The sequence below is a fragment of the Corylus avellana genome, chromosome 11 (assembly GCF_965113065.1).
Source record: "Corylus avellana chromosome 11, dhCorAvel1.hap1.2, whole genome shotgun sequence".
NCBI lineage: Eukaryota > Viridiplantae > Streptophyta > Magnoliopsida > Fagales > Betulaceae > Corylus > Corylus avellana.
Window position 1 is genome coordinate 20524543 of NC_142500.1, and position 17910 is coordinate 20542452.

The window sequence follows — 17910 nt, forward strand, 5'->3', positions numbered from 1 at the left end:
AGTATATGTATAAGTTTAGTATGCCAATTCATGGTCCATCATACCTTTGGAATGAGGCCTTTTATAGTTGAGCATGTCGAGATGGTTATGATGGCCGAGAGGAAGATCCGGGATCTGGTCATAACGAAAGCGAATCTAACCGAGCATCTGGAGAACTATCGGATGCATCTGACGCTGCATGCTATCCCCAACGAAAGAGCATGCAGAGCCTTCCCAACTTCACTCTCGGGAAACGCCAGGGAATGGTTCCGAAGTCACCTGCTCGGGCTCCGAGCAAGAAGAGTCGAGCGCATAAGAATGTCTCCTCTTTGGGGAAGCCGCCTGCGAATGTGACATCTGCTTCGAAGGAATCACGCCCAGCCTCCAAGCCGTTGGGTTCCCATGGTCAAGGCCAATTTCATCGAATCCCGGGCCTGTGACAGACCCGCCGGTATTGAAGAGGAAGGTTGATAGAGGTAAAGCGCCCCTGGAACAGCTTTCGAAGAAAGGACGGAAGGCTCTGGGGGTAGATTCACTTCCGAGCGGAACCCATGCATATTAACTTTCAGGGCATCAGGAAACAACTCCCGGCCTGCGTCAACCATTTTGTCAACAGCGGCGGCTGACATCTCTAAGAAATTCGACTTCATTGTAAGAGGGTCGATGCCAAAATGATCTCTGCGGATAGTGAGGTACCGGTGATTCTCAAAACCCCAATGGAATATGCGGGCCCACAACAGGTCCCAGAGTCAAGGAACAAATGACAACTCCGCAAGATAACGAACCGCTTTAGCTTTCCAATAGCGGTACCCTTGGCGAAATCGATCGCACCTGAATCGGGACGCCTCCAAATCATTTACAAGCTTCTCACTGGCATCTTCCGACTGAGATATTTGAGCCTCAAGCGTCTCGAAAAGTTTCCAAAAGCCCTCATCGGAAACCCGAACCTCATAAAAGCTCCTCAATGATCTTCGCATTCTCTGTAACTAACCGGGCTGCAGTAGACTCTGCCTCCGTAACCCAGGTCGCCAGCTCACGGCCATCCAGCTCGGCAACAGCAAGGCGCGTCTGAAGATGAGCGTTAGCCAACTTCGATTCACTGAGTCCATGTTTGGTCTCTAAAAACTCGTCCTCCTTCCTTGCTAGCAGACGACAGAGATTCTACACCTTGGAACTGGGGTCTTGAAAGCTAGAGGCCTCTTGCTTCTGGCTTAGCTTCTGAACTAAGTCCCGCAACTCAACCCTTTTGTCAGCGTACTCGCGCTGACCCTCCTAAAATTCCTTGTACCAACTCGCGACAAGAGTAGAGCTCTATAGGAAGAGAAATCGTGTTAAAAACAGTAAAGACATTTTTTTTAAAAAAAAAAAAAAAAAAAAAAAAACCTTACCGCGTAGTTGCAATGGACCAACTTGTCCACGAACATCTCTGGGGTAAGCCGACCCTCTCCCCGAGTATAATTTGCTGGAAGCAACCTAGTAACTGCCGACAAAGGGTTGGGATTTCAATTGTGGTTGTTATCTATAGATGTGATTCTTATTTCAGGCGGTATTAGAAAGAAATAAAAAAAAGTTGTCTAATGAGTAATTATTGTTGATTGGATAGGGGTTTTGTGACCTGATGAAACTTATTGGCACAGCTACAACTCAACATCTGTCCCTAAGGGGTAGTTCAATCTGCTGTAGACCACGCTTAATGTAGTGGAGGTCATTAGTTCGAATCTCTCCTCCCTTTCCTTGTGTGGACATGTAATAAAAAAAAAAAAAAAAAATTACAACTCAACATCTAATTCATGGCTTCACAATTTTCATAACTCCTTTTCTTTGTCCCATCAATATCATTCCTATGAATGGAAAATAAAATTCAATTGTAAGAAAGTGAAATACGATTACAAACCATAAAAAGACACTTCCCTAAAAAGAGGAAAAGAATAATAATAATAAAAAATTCTTGAATATGGTTTACTTTAACAATTTAAGAAAAAAAATTATTTTGACTAATTTTATTAAATTGATATATGTCATAAATTTTTAAAAATGATTATAATCTTAAAGATGCATATAAAATATATATTAATTTAATATACTGGAGTGGAAGAATTCGGTGCAACCAAATTTGTAAGAGAGTAATATTAGAAGTCACTCTTATATCATTTTGAAAATGATATGATTTTTAAAATCATCTTTAACTTGTAATCGATTATTATTAAATTTTAATTAAATAATAATTTTAAAAATCACTTCACTTAACCATACACATGCCATAAAACAATGCCGTTAACCCAAAAGACCCAACATACAAATCCAACTCACTCTTTTCACCAGGCCACTGTATGATTAGAGATGTGTAGCCCAATGAATAGAAACCTATCTTTCCGGGCCCTCATTCATGCAAGCAGCAACTGTCGGCTCGTACCATATATACATGAAAAAGCCAAAAAAAATGTTAATTCAATAATGTCACGGTGACATTATTAGTGATAGTGACTTCAACAAAATATAATAATAGTGAGATAAATGGGTGTATATAACCTTACTCAATTTCTTATATCAGTCTACTTATTTGAATTATTTGGTGCTAATTTATAAAAATAGGTATTTGGTGTTGATTTAATAGCAAAAGAGTTAAAAGAAAAGAGGTGGCGTGGCTACCTACCCACCTTCATTAACAGTCTCACCCCAAAAATAAAAAATAAAAATAAAAATTGAAAATAAAAGTCTAGTTATCATCCGTGATTCTGATCATCCATATTAACAGTTTCTCCCATATACTGTTCGGAGGTGGTCGGGGAGCTCCAAATAACTGATAAGAACGGTGGGATACCTCTCTTTTTCTTTTTTCTTTTTTAACCATTTTCTTGTATATTGATGGGTATGACACATTTTTTAACTGTCCATGAATAGGAATTACCAACTTAAAATACTGCAGGTCAACGCAAGACATTATGATCGATCGAGTGCGATGGACCAACACATTTTAAAATATTTCTTGTATCTTTCTCAAATTAGTTTTTTTTTTTTTTTTTTTTTTGGCTATTTTAAAGGGAGAAGGATTCTCCATATTTCAAAGGGGATCTATTTAGTTGTTTTAAGAGGATATTTTTGTTCAAAATAAAATAAAATAACAAAATAACCCCTTAAAAATAATTGACAAATTCCTCTTCATCCACGTCCATTTTAAAGAGCCAAATCACTAAAAATCATATTTTTTTAAAAAAAGAACTTCCCGTATCACAGCAAAATAGAGTTGTTTTATAGAAAGAACTGTAAATGAATCTTTTAAGATAAAAGTAGTATTAGATAAAGAGGATAACTTTTATAGGGCTTTGGTATAAATAAGGCATTTTTGTCCTCCAATAAAAAAATCTGCAATATCTTTCAATGGGAAAAGGACATTTCCCTGCAATATCTTTCAATGGGAAAAAGACATTTCCTTCATAGAAATCCGTATTATGCGTCATCGATCACCAACCATGTTTAATTATCGTCTGCGTACGTACGTGTTGAATTTACAAGCAACAATTGGATCACACGTTTGCACACTTAAATTATACAGTTTGCGCACAAACGAATAGAAGATTACCTCATACACATGTAGCTCATGGCCGGCCCTGATTCTGAAATTGCGAGTCAAAACTTTCGTTTAGGTGAAAATCCTCTATTAAAAATAAAAATAATAATAATAATAATTTTATTGTTGAGATCGAGCATTTGAATATATAAATTTTTTTGTACCACCTAATCATGTTGTTTGAATATCTATATATATATGGCGTGCTCAAATTTCTGTCGGCGTTTGTTAACAATTTCAATTAAAGACAGAAAAAAAGAAAAAAAAACAAAGAAAGGGAAACGGATAATACACGAACAAAGTGCGGACACGAACATTTCCGAACCCAACAACGAATAAATTTAATTGATAATATGGTGGGCGGGGTAGGAAGAACCACGCACACATGCAAGGCCTTTAAATTGTAGACAATTAGTTGAGGTTAGAAGGCATCGAGCTAGCTCTGAGAGAGAACTTTGAGATAGGGCTTATCTTCTTCCACTTTCATGATCAGTATCCTGTTATCTCCATAAAAGCTAGCTCCAAGTTTTTGGCTTTCAGAGAAAATATTCTCCTACAAAGAAGAAGAAAAAAAAATAAATTGTAAACGATATCTGCCACCATGTTTAGTTTTAACATGATTTTGGATGAGCTTCCCGAGCGCATCAACCAGCTCAATCTCAGCTTCATAGCACCCCTTCTCTGCCTAGCCCTTATATTTGTGTTATCAAGTATTTTCCTGGCCAAGCGCTCACGCAAAGTTTTCTTGTTAGATTTTGCATGTTACAAGCCGCCAGCCACTCAGATGTGCGGCAAAGAAAAGTTCTTAGATCGTTTCAGGATCTATGGGAACTCCAACGAGGCCAGTATAGACTTCATGAGGAAATGCTTGGTGAGATCGGGGCTAGGTGAAAAGACATACATGCCCTCCAATTTGATGAGGGATCCCCCGAATCTGAGCCTAGAGGAGACAAGGAAGGAGGTTGAGTCCGTCATGTTTGGGGCGGTGGATGCGTTGTTGGAGAAGACCGGAGTGAATCCTAAGGATATTGGGATTGTGATAGCGACTTGTACCATTCTTAACGTTGAGCCGTCTCTTGCGGACATGGTAGTAAACAGGTACAAGCTTGGAGATCATGTTTTGGTCTACAATTTTGCGAGCATGGGCTGCAGTGCTGGACTTCGAGCCATTGGCCTTGCCCAAGGCCTACTCCAGGTAATTAATTGCTTCTTCCGATCCTCTTCTTCTTCTGCTTAATTAATCAGAAAATTTAATCATTTTTTAATGAATATATATATATATGTACGGTGTCATTTACGTAGATTGCATGCACCTAGAGCCATATATATATATATATGAGGCGAGCTAGGTTGGAAATTGGAACTGCATGTTAATTTATTTGTTAATATTTAATTAATATTTAATTAATCACATGGTCATTTTCCGGTACATGCAGGCGCACCCTAACACCTATGCCCTTCTGGTCAGCCCAGAGAACACCCAGCAAATGATCTACAGAGGCAACGGAAAGTCGAAGCTCCTAATGAATTTCCCACTCCGTGTTGGTGGGGCCGCCGTCCTCCTCTCGAACAAGCCGTCCGATCAATGCAAGGCCAAGTTCCAGCTCCTCCATTCCGTCCACACCCACACAGCCAGTTCTGACAGCTCATACCAGAGCATATACGAAAGCGAGGACGATGAAGGATTCGGAGGCGTAACCGTCTCCAGAGAGCTGTTATCCGTGGCCATCGGAGCCGTCGAAGCCAACATCCGCGCACTGGGTCCCCTGGTCCTTCCCTTATCTGAAAAAATCCGATACCTGACAAACTATGTAATAAGATATTTCAACATGGCGGAGGTGAAACCCTACACACCAAACTTAAAGAAAGCAATAGAGCACGTGTTCCCCCATGTAGGGACGAAGCCAGTGCTGGATGAGTTTGAGACAAACATGGGATTTAATGCGTCCGATGTTGAAGCTTCGAGGATGAACTTGTACAGGTTTGGGAACACTTGTAGTGCCTCCGTTTGGTATGCGCTGTCGTACGGAGAGGCCAAAGGGAAGATCAAGAGGGGTGACCGTTTGTGGCAGATTGCATTTGGATCTGGGTTCAAGTGTAGCAGTGCAGTTTGGAGAGCATTGAGGAATGTTGATGATGATGAGGAAAGAAACCCGTGGATCGATGAGATACATGAATTTCCTGTGGACTTGAGGAACATGAAAAGTTTTGCCGAGGCTTTCGACCCTGCCAAAAAGATGTGAAAAAAAAAACAGTATAAGGTTGGGGGGTGGGGGGGTTTGTTGGTCCACGATGGAAGAATGAATTTTCTTTCTTCTTCTTCTTTTTTTTTTTTTTTTTTTCACGTCCACACAAGAGGAGTGAAGAATTTGAACTAGTGACCTCTGCTTCGTTAGGCATGATCTTAGTCACTTTAACTATCGCTTTAACGACCTTTTAGAGACAATGGAAGAATGAATTGATCTAGTATTATGTGCGCATGATAATTAAAGTTGTACGTACTTCGAAAATGGACTTTTGGCGTTTGTTGTGGGTAAAGATAAGTCAAGTGATTCATTTCATTGTCTCAGCCGCCTACTGCCAATAGGATATATGATAATGACCTATACTAAGTCCAAGTTATTCCTCAATTCCTTAATAATTTTACAATTACATTCGTGCAGTATATATACTACTACAACTAGACATAGAGCACGGCTAACCCTAATACAGACCATTGTAACTCTGTTTACCACGTGATGTTTGCCATAAAGTCAGACCAGAAAACAAGTTAATCTCAGTAATAAAAATCGGGTGTTTCAGACCAATATTCAGTATAAATAGGCCTAATTTACATATTGTAATAACATAAATTTCTTAATAAAGAACTCATAGAGGTGTATACCTCCCATAAAATTCTTCAGCAAGCTCAACAGCAAATGACAGACGAGAGATATCAGCTTCTGATAATGCATGATGATTGTGATAAAGATATAAATGATGCTGATGTAAGAAGTGTCGAGGGTCATGTCTTCAACAACCAAGTACTATCAAACCTTTCATTCACTTTGCAAGATCTTCCGCATGTTAGTTGTAGAGGAAAATCCAAATCTTTAAGACAAAAAAAATCCAAAAGAAAATCAAGCAATCAAGAAAAGGACATGTTCCATTTGCAGGAAGACCAGACATGTGAGAATTAATTGTCCTTCAAATAAGCAAGCAAGATATTTTTATAATCTTTTTTTATTTACAATAATTTACATGAAAATGCATTTTGATTTAATGAAAATCTTATTTTCTATAAGGATATTTTGAATACCAATTTGAGGCCAACTAACTTGGGGTTGATAAATGAACAAAGTTTAGAAAAGGTATTATTTTTTTTTTTATAACATATCCTCCATCAAGTTAATTTTTGTCTGTTATCTAATTTTATTTATTTATGAATTATTTACAGTGCTCTTTGCCAACTATGGAGTACCCATCTACCACTACATTTGCCATGTCTCAAGATCCTGGATATTCATCTACTACAATTAATATTGGTGCAAATAACATCAACACATATGGAACTCCTTGAAGTTATTGTGATTTGTGTGGTGTAGTATTTTTTGTGAGGTTGTCATACACAAAGATATTTTTTGTGATTTGTGTGGTTTGGAATTTTTTGTGAGGTTGTAATACACAAGATATTTTTTGTGAGGTTTAATACACAATATATGGATGAATGTAGTTCAATGTGACTACATCTGATTGGTTTTTTGAACATCAATGTTTTTGAACATCAATATTGCCGAGGGACACCACAAGATTAATTTGACATATTCTTGTTTGGAGGCTTATGCCCTGCCATTTAGATCAACCAAAGATTTTGAAAACAATCAGAACTTCAATGTCTCTTCTGTCCATTATTTCAATTGCAAGAATTACAATGTGCTGCCAACACAACCTCAAAAAGTAGCTTGTAATTATTTGGTCACTAATCATCTTCGTTTAAAGAAGCAATTTATAATGTAAAAAAAAAAAAAAAAAAATCAGACATTTAAGCAATTATTTGACACTAAAACAATAATTTTTTTTTTCTTCGCCAGTGAGAAGGAGAACTGGAACCGGCATCTCAGCTGTCACCAGAGAGAGAACCGGAGCACCGGAGAGGTCTGGTCTCCGGCCTCGGGTTGGGATCCGGCGTCTTTTTAGAGAGAGGTTGGGCTCCGGCGTCGGGTTGGGCTCCGGTTTTTATCTCTACTTCCGCCGGAGAGAGAGAGAAAGAGAGAGCACCGGGAGAAGTTCTTAGCCGATTTGAGGAGTGAAACCCACCAAAATCCAGTTCTTAGCTTGATGGGAATAATTTTTCTGGAATGCACGGCGTCGCTGGAGAGAGAGAGAGAGAGAGAGAGAGAGGGAGAGGAGAAAAAGGAGGAGTTGGTGTTTTAATTTCCTTGAAATGAGAATTCAAGGAAATGATGTTTGCCATAAAGTCAGACATATATCATTAATTGTGGTATTCCTTTTGGCTGGTGTCGTGAAAGCGTTAGACATTCAGCTTAACAAATTTCTTTCTTTATTTTAGCTTAAAAAATTGTTTATATATATTAGCTACCAACTTAAGTATTTTTTTTTGCCAAAATTTTATTTTGGCAGCCATTTTACCTAATGAATTGGTTAGTTGCTACGGTGCTCAAGAAACAAGCTCAACATATGAAAATCAACTTAACAAATTTTTTTTTGCCAAAAGGTTAGACATAGAGCACGGCTAACCCTAATACAGACCATTGTAACTCTGTTTACCACGTGATGTTTGCCATAAAGTCAGACCAGAAAACAAGTTAATCTCAGAAATAAAAATCGGGTGTTTCAGACCAATATTCGGTATAAATAGGCCTAATTTACATATTGTAATAACATAAATTTCTTAATAAAGAACTCATAGAGGTGTATACCTCCCATAAAATTCTTCAGCAAGCTCAACAGCAAATGACAGACGAGAGATATCAGCTTCACGAATCTAAGCACACAATGGGACAAAAAAAAAGAGTTACAATGGCCCCCAATAAGCCAAGCCAATTGAGACATGGCAATAGTGAAGTGTGGACTTGAACAAGAGTCATTTGCAGGAACCAAGTAAATGAAGTAGTGGATCATATGTTTCTTTTTGTATTAATTGGCATCTCAAAAACCTAAAATGAACTGCCTAAAACACAATGATGTGATAAATCAGGAATATTCTTTATTTGGATTTTCGTTTTCAATCATGGGGCCCGTGCCCTGCAAAGCAAGAGTTTTTTTCTCTCTCTCTATCATATTATTTTTCATTCTTTTGTAGCTGCCCACATCCAAGACAGTTTATTGTATTCACATTGGGAACCATATTTCTGCTTTAACATATAAAATCCAGGAAATGACCATCCAACTTATCTCATCTTTAATCCCAAATTTCGTCCTTAAGAATAAACCATAAATTTCACATGTTAACCAGCCCTACAAAAACCTAAGAGGCTCTAATACTTATATCAACTTGAATCCAACAATTTTTCATTCAATATTGTCTTGTGGCCATAATTTGAAACTCAACACTAGTATCCACATTTCTGGCTAACTTTTTTCTCTTTTAATTTTAGCATAGTAAGAACCTAGTTCAGTAAGCCACCCAACAATCAGGATCCCAAGCAATAGAAACTAAAAACAAATGATGAAAAAGTAGATGTCAGGCAACTAACCGTCTCAGGCAGGTTATAGATGAGCACAGAACTCATAACATTTGCCAGAGCAAAAATCCTGCAAAATCAAGTATTATAAACCCAAAATGTACAAGAATTCCAACCAGCAAGTAAAACCAAATTGTATGATGGAGATTACCGGTCATCATATACATTAGACTTCCCAACACTTTCAAATCCCTCTGTATCAAGGTAAAAGACAGAAGTTCTAACTCCATCAATATCTAATTCTACAAGGGTTCCCCAAACCCATATCCCTGTAAATAGAAAACAAAGAGATTTTAAACGATATCTACAAAAACAGCTAGGCATATCCACAACATCAATAACACATCCAGCTTTACCTTTTGTTTTTGTGTCACGCATGTGTCCAACACCGAAGCCTGAGAAGCAAAAACACATTAAAGGACATTAATTCATTGAAACCAATCAAGCCATGTTCAGCATACAATGAAGTCAGACCTTCATAACATGAGAGGGAGAGAAGTTGATTGAGCAAAAAGGATTTTCCGGAGCGATATGGCCCAATAACCTGACAATACAATGATCAAGATAGAGTTAAGATGGGTGAAAAAGAAAACAAATATATATATATATATACTGGGATACATTTTCTTAAGGGAGTATCACTGATCAAAAGATATATTTAATGCACACTTATCATTACAGGACAGACTAGTGATAGGCATGAAAAATTTTACTACATATCATGAAAGAATTTCAGGGAAAATGCTATGAGCCAACAAGAGTTTCCTTCATGAAAACTAAAAGTTATACAGGGATCCACAGGTTTAGGCTTTTTCCAAACTTAAGAGTGTCTAGCTTAAGTTTTCCATCCAAATCTCCAAGTTATTAACTGACTCATTATAAGGTGGAGTTGGACCAGAACACAAAAACATAAAAGACATCAATTAGCTCTATGAAAACCAACCATGTGTAGAGGATTCAAGAAAATGCCAAAGACATTGTTCCTTCATAATATGAAGTAAACACTATACAAACAATCAACCCATAAATGGTCACCCCAAGTGAGTTTAGTCTTTCAAATATGTTTCCTAACATTTAGTAAAATGAAAACAATGCAGATTTTGAATAGATCTTAGGATCTTATTTTAGAGGAAAATAAACACCGAGTACTAGATGCTCAGGAAGATGAATCTCAGGCTTACAGCAACAGCTGCAATAGGAGTTGTTATCCTCTCAATGACATCCAGTCCTTCCCTTGAAAGACGAAGTTTTGTATGACCAGGATCAGGTTCCACAATAGGAAACCTGTATGTACCAAAACAAATACACTGCATTAGCTTCTAAAATAATAAAAGGTACACAAAAAGAGAAATAAAATCAAGTGAACGATGATCAGCAGCACAACAAAGCAAAAAAAAAGAGCATGATAAGCGCGCCCTTGAAAAAAACAAGTAAGACAATGCTCTGATGCAATAAACAAGACTAAGAATGATGAGCTATATAAATTTTGTACCCAAAAAAAAAAAAAAAAAAAAAAAAAAAGAGATGGTCTCACAAAAGTTGTATTTTTGTTTTCTTTCCCTTAGCTCATAGGGGTTATTAGGTGAAATATATCTTACAACTTAAACAGAATAGGAATTATGGACCGGTAATTTCCCAATTATGGGCTGTTTTAAGTCAAGTGTGTTACACGAATCCATTGGATATCTACAAAATATAAATTCTTATGCACCGTCAAACGTTTTCCAAATTTAAGTTAACCTAAAACCAAGACTGGCCGGGTGCAAGTTTATACAGACCAAAGGCCCTCGACTTAGGAGAATATAAATAGGACATCATTAGATCTTCTCCTAAGAGAAATTCAGAAGCATCTTCAACATTAAGCATAAGTACACATTTTCACTAAACCAGCAATGAGAATGTCGTGTGTGATGTTCAAGAGGCATATATATCACTTAGGGCTCTAATCCAGATACAGCTACACTTACTTTCAGTTTTATAGACCACAGACATTCACCAAAGTATGCTACTATCACTGGACCTCTATATATAATCCTTCACAAGCAATCAGTACTTACGTTTAAAATAGGCCAGATTCTTCCCATGTTCTTGATCTTCTCAATGACCAAAATAGCCAGCCCTGGACCTACTTCTCTTGGAAAGTGCCAGCCTACTGGGTCATCATTCATTTTCTACAGCAACTTCAATTAAACTAAAAGGTCATAGTATGGCCTAACTCCCCCATACTCCAAGCACTACATTGTTCTACTTCACATTGACACCAATTTAACCTTTTGTATACTCGCATTCAAACCAAATCATCAATATGATTCATTTTACACCACCAGAGACGATTTTAAATTAAAAATAATTATTATTATTATAGTCCGAAAAGACACCCCAAAAGAGCACATTTAAGTTCAAGCTAAATGGAACTAACATGGAACATAGGTGCTGCTTAATTAACATACTGAAAGTGCTTTTCTTCTTTCTTAAAAGGAAAAATCAAAGCGTATTTCGCTCCCAAAAGTAACAACGTACATACGAAATGCCAACCAACTGTTGCGAAAATTTATCACCAAGATCACGAAAACAACAACGAAGCCAATCCAAAGATTGTCATGTGATAACCAAGCATAAAAATTCAAATTTAACCATTCCAGAACTAAAGCAATAAACAAAGCCAATTAGCCTCGGCCCTCAGAGAACAGGTTTATGCGTTGAAAAGTATGGGATTCCCCCCCAAGGCAGTGTTTTACCATGACACCCCTGTTTTTGAAGACATTGTGGTCAAATAAGGAAACGATGCAGACGTCGTTTGTGTACGTGGTCAAATATGAATGGTTCATCTACGCCTTCCTAATCCTACAACGGAAGCCGAACAGAGCAGATCTCGTGTTCGAACACTGAAGAACTTCCAACGTTGAACCTCAAATCACGACATATTTTCACTCTCTCCCTTTTTAGGTTTTTTTATGTTTTTTTTTTTTTTTCATGATTTCTTTTATCATAATTTATTTTAAGAATGAGATTTGTTGAGGTCACGTTTAAATGAAATAGACATGGTCCTAGGAGTATATATCAATGATGATGATGATGTTGAAAAGGCCATTGCCAAAGATCTTGCATTAACAAATAATGAGTTTAAAAAATAACAATGAGTTGCAGAAATAAAGAAGAAGGAAAAAAATGGTAACATATCATGAATAATAATGAGTTGCAGAAATAATAATGGTAACATATCATGAAAGAAGATGCATGAGGCATGTATGATAATTGGAATGTGGGTATAATGGTTACAACTTACAAGTCTGCCCAATGGGGGATATCTCAACCCCAGAAGCCTTAGGCCTACTAGCCCAGTGCTAAGCATGTTGTATAGCCAGGCCCACTAGCCCAGTGCTAAACATGTTGTATAGATGGATTTAGGAATGCCTTAACCCAATGCTTAACATATCACATATGGTGTACGTGGAAATTAACCAATTCTGTCGGCCCACATGGCCCACTGAATGATAAGGACATGGCGGGTTTTGAAAACAAATGGCATAAATATTAAATACAGAGACACTATTAGAAATTTAGAATTGACACAATTTTTTTTTAACTAAATTATTAAATGAGCAACTACTTAACCATGTTGAGACAATTTGCATGATTACTTTGATGATTAAATGATTCCTTAATCCCTTTTTTTGTCTTTTGATGTTTGCACCGTATTAGAATAGCCTTAATAAATCTTGTTCCCCTTTTCTCCGTAGGAAATAAAGAGTAAAAAGGTAGATAAATAGATATATAATCAAGCTAAGAGGGAAATATAGGTTTAACTGGTATACATAAATCTTTATGCAACTAGAAAAGTAAAAATCTTAAGGAGTGAAAGCAGAAGAAGGGGACTTAATCTCCAATACATATTCTGTAAATGTAATAGAGTCCAATGTCATTAAGTAATAGTAGTTTGGTTAGTATTAGGAATTTGAGTCTAATTGTTATTCAAGTCTCTACTTTTTTTTATAAGAAATGGAGCAAATTTCTATATGATTACACTTCAAGAGTACTGCTCAGCATAAATAATATCCAACATATAATGGAGAAATTTCTCTATAAGAACATATTCCTCCCTCATGGCTAAAACTTCCCCATAAAGCAGGTGAGCCATACCATTTAAAGTTTTCCTAACGTGATTAATTTTCCAATGATTTTGAGAGTTCAACACCCCTCTAGCTTTCTCAATTAGATGTCCATATTAGCACCAATCGCTTTTTTCTTGTTTCAGTACTTATACTACTTAGAGAGCACTACCTTCAACAAGATTGCTACTTCTGAACTACGTCTTGTAGAGTTCAATCTAATGCGCCAAGCCATCTATTTGATCAATTTTCAATAGTTTTAGGTTTTATTACATTATTTTTTGGTTGCTTTGGAGCTTTTGTTATGTTATCCACTATTTGTTTGTATTTTATTTGATGTAATCTTTTTCCAACCCTTTTTCTTTTGAATTGATAAGGGGAAGAAAAGAAAAGAAAAAAACCGAGATACTTAATACAAAGAAGCTACACGAATATTTCTAAACCAGGTCTCATCGAGCTAGATTAAATTACCAAAAAAAAAAAGAAAGGAAAAAAGAAATTGGGTTTTGATTGTAACAAAAGATAAAAACACATGCTTCACGAATTCCAATTTAAAGGAAAGTGCTTGAAAATTATTCGTTGCGAGATTTGAAGGAATAGGGAGGGTCGATTGCATGTCGCTGTTTTAATTTCTCTCTCTCTATGGGATCAGATTCCTCTCAATATCTTAGATTATTGTCGGTCTTGCAATCAATATCTCAAATAAAGAGGTGACCAGCCACCTCCATCAACTCAGTACTCAACCCCCCCCCCACACAAAAAATTTGAAAATAGAAGTGTAGTTATCATCCGACCATCCATATTAACAGTAACGCCTACTCCCATATACTGTTCGGAGGTGGTCGGAGAATTCCAAATAACTGATAAGAGAGGGGGGCTACCTTTTTTTTTTCCTAATTAACCTTTTTCCTATATATTGATTGGAAATTGAGAATGACACATTTTTTAACTGTACGTTCATGAATAGGAATTACCAACTTGAAATACTGCAGGTCATAGCGCAGATGGAAATCTGTAACATCTTTCAATGGAAAAAAGACATTTCCTTTATTGAAATACTTTTTTGTTGCTTCTTCGATCAATGGATTTCTTGTAGGAGATGAACATGAAAAATTAGATTTTTTTTGCATCGATCGACTCATGTACTCTTTATCTGTAACAACAGAAGAGGATGACAATAATTTTTTTTTTTCTTTTTTTCAAATGGACCTTCTCTTTCTGATTCATTTATTCTCTAAACGCAAAATCGGTTTAGGTAGATTTTTTTTTTTTTTTGACTTTTGTACACCTTTGCAGCAACCAAAGAGGATGACAATGAAAACTCAATGATAGTCTTTAACTATTCAACTTCGCTGCAACCTCTGCAACTTCATTTCCAGTGACCCATGCGCCACTCATTTATTTCCACCAACCTTTGCAATTTTTGTCAACAACACCCACCCATGCGTGTTCTCACCACGCTCCGCCACTTTCATAGCTTCATTTTTGCCCACATGTTAGATCATTGACTTCTCCTCTACTTGTAGGTCGGATTTTTATAGTTGGTACCTTATTTCTGCCATTGGAACCCCTATCTAGTTGCAATTTATGTTTTGGTGTCCACCATGCTTTCCCTATTGAATACCTCCCTCATAGAATATTGAGTTGGAGCTTTTATTTGGCAGCTCTGATCCAACCAATTTCCATGGTCATTTTTCTTGCTATGACATTTATTTTCAATGAGAAATGATAGGGGTACTAATTTTTTTACTAACAAATGGGTACTAACATGACGTGGAGTTTATTTATTAGTATTTATAGAATTTTTTTTATTAATTATTTTGATCATCGCTAATAAATAAGCTTCACATCATGTTAATACCCATATGTTAATAAAAAAGTTAATATTCCTTGCATTTCTCATTTTCAATTATTATGTAGGCAGTTCTGTTTCAAGATTGCTACTTCTGAACCACTTCTAATTATTATGTGGGTAGCACTTCTAATGGGCCAAGCCATGGCCATGGGTGTTGTTTGTTTGGTTTTAACGAAATTACTCGTTCATAAAAATAAAAAATAAAAAAAAATAAAACAACAAAAAGAATTAAACAACAAAAAAGAAGAAGACAAAAGCACATGCTTCACGTACGAGTTCAACTTTTTTTTGGGGGGGGGGGAATCGAGTTCCACATTTACTAAAATGCTTGAAAACTATTCGTGATTTAAGAGAACAGGGATCCCACTTTTACTAAATTGGGGGTGGACAATATCTTGAAAATTGTCGTGGACCCTGATCCAACAGGGAGGGCCCATTAATGCATGCGGTACCCAAACCGGTTGCACTTGTTTAGTTGTTTTGCTCCAATTGTAACATCCTGGTTAGCTAAAATAGGATTTGACTTGTGTGTGGTAAAAGTACAAAAAAAAAAAAAAATGTTGTGATTTTTTCAAAGGTTTAAATTTAATTCTTTGATGTTAAAACTATTGCAACATATATGTATATTACTATTATTATTATTATTATTATTATTTAGCACCTAAGCCAAAACTGCAAATTTAGCATTTGACTAGCGGGACCCAAATAAAAGAAAGAGTTTGTCCCTTGCATTGCAATTGAAGAAAGAAGTTGAGTTTGAGGAGAGTTATCCAAGGGGAATCTTTAATGAATAATGCTACAAATTTTTTTAAAATTTTTTTTAGAGTCATCTCAAATATGATGTGACTTTTAAAATTATCATTGAATTTGAAATGTGATTTATTGACTTTTGATCTATTGGTGATTTTAAAAGTCACATTATATTTGTGATGACTTTAAGAAAACTTATAGCATTACAAATCTTAAATACATTATTAATTCAAACAAACTGTTAAACGGTAATCACCCTAATAATTTTATTGCATTGTTGGGATTTCAATCGGGTTGTTATCTATAGATGTGATTCTTATTTCAAGCTGTATTAAAAAGAAATTAAAAAAAAAAAAAGTTGTCTAATGAGTAATTATTGTTGATTGGATATGGGTTTTGTCACCTGATGAAACTTATTGGCACGGTTACAACTCAACATATGTCCTTAAGGGGTAGTTCAATCGGCTGTGAACCATGCCTAATGAAGCGAAGATCACTAATTTAAATCTTTCATCCCCTTCCATTATGTGAACATGTAAAAAAAAAAAAAAAATTACAACTCAACATCTAATTCACGGCTTCACAATTTTCATAACTCCTTTTCTTTGTTTCATCAATATCATTCCTATGAATGGAAAATAAAATTCAATTGTAAGAAAGTGAAATACGATTACAAACCAGAAAAAGGACACTTCCCTAAAAAGAGGAAAAGCATAAAAAATAAATAATAAATAAATAAAAATGAATATGGTTTACTTTAACAATTTAAGAAAAAAAATATTTTGACTAATTTTATCAAACTGATATGTCATAAATTTTTAAAAATGATTATAATCTTAAAGGTGTATATAAAATATATATTAATTTAATATACCAAAGTGGAAGAATTCAATGCAACCAAATTTGTAAGAGACTAATACTAGAAGTCATTCTTGTATCACTTTGAAAATGATGTGGCTTTTAAAATCACATTTTACTTGTAATTAATCATTATTAAATTTTAATTAAATAATAATTTTAAAAGTCACTTCACTAAGCCCATACACATGCCATAAAACAATACCGTTTACCCAAAAGACCCAACATACAAATCTAACTCACTCTTTTCACCAGGCCACAGTATCATTAGAGATTTGTAGGCCCATGAACATAAACCCATCTTTTCCCTGGCCTCATTCATGCAAGCAGCAAGTGTCGTCTCCTGCCATATATACATGAAAAAGCCAAAAAAAATGTTAATTCAATAATGTCACGGTGACATTATTAGTGATAGTGATGTCAACAAAATATAATAATTTCACGGTGATATTATTAATTAGTCCTTAATTTTTTGTTAAACAAATGTTAATTTAATAGCTAATTGATAGTGATGTCAACAAAATATAATAACAGTGAGATAAATAAGTGTATATAACCTTACTCAATTTCTTATATCAGTCTACTTATTTTAATTATTTGGTGCTAATTTATAAAAATAGATATTTGGTGTTGATTTAATTATTTGTTAACTGGACTTTTCAAACTCACCAACCATTTTATTACTAAAAAAACAAAAAACAAAAAAGGAAAAACCCCCCACCAACCATGGATACCAATACCTTAGAATTCTTAGGGGAATTATAATTTATGAAATTTCAGATCTATTTTCATTCAAAAGTTATTATCTTGTCACATGTCTCACTACTAATAAAATATTAATAAATTTTTAATGATATTAATGATATTAATAATTATAATTATTTTATTATTTTACTAATAGTGTGACATATAACATAATAATAACTTTTAAATAAAAATAAATGACTTGAATTTAAAATTTCAAAAATTAAAATTTCTCTAAATATTTAATGGGATCCGAATCCCACCAACCATTGTCAAACGTCAAAAGTCATTATTAGAACTATTGGTCAAAGTTCAGAGCAACCCACCCAGCTCACCATTTCTTAAAATTTGAGATTTCAGCAC

At 35.5% G+C, this 17910-nt stretch overlaps 2 protein-coding genes across 2 annotated transcripts; one reads left to right on the top strand and one right to left on the bottom strand.

The window, feature by feature from the left end:
- The first annotated feature begins 3905 nt into the window (after positions 1-3905).
- LOC132166713 (3-ketoacyl-CoA synthase 2-like) lies at positions 3906-6061 on the top strand. Its single transcript, XM_059577582.2, has 2 exons — positions 3906-4742; positions 4984-6061. The coding sequence occupies exons 1-2, from the start codon at positions 4149-4151 to the stop codon at positions 5788-5790; spliced, it is 1401 nt and encodes a 466-aa protein (XP_059433565.2). The 5' UTR covers positions 3906-4148; the 3' UTR covers positions 5791-6061.
- Positions 6062-7533: 1472 nt separating this feature from the next.
- Positions 7534-11312, bottom strand: LOC132165778 (uncharacterized). The gene is made up of 8 exons (XM_088511981.1): positions 11289-11312; positions 10413-10515; positions 9706-9775; positions 9588-9626; positions 9383-9500; positions 9244-9301; positions 8467-8531; positions 7534-7964 (listed from the first exon to the last, which is right to left on the bottom strand). Exons 4-8 carry the CDS (start codon positions 9607-9609, stop codon positions 7817-7819), a joined length of 411 nt encoding a protein of 136 aa, XP_088368107.1. The 5' UTR covers positions 9610-9626; positions 9706-9775; positions 10413-10515; positions 11289-11312; the 3' UTR covers positions 7534-7816.
- Between the last annotated feature and the right edge of the window lie 6598 nt (positions 11313-17910).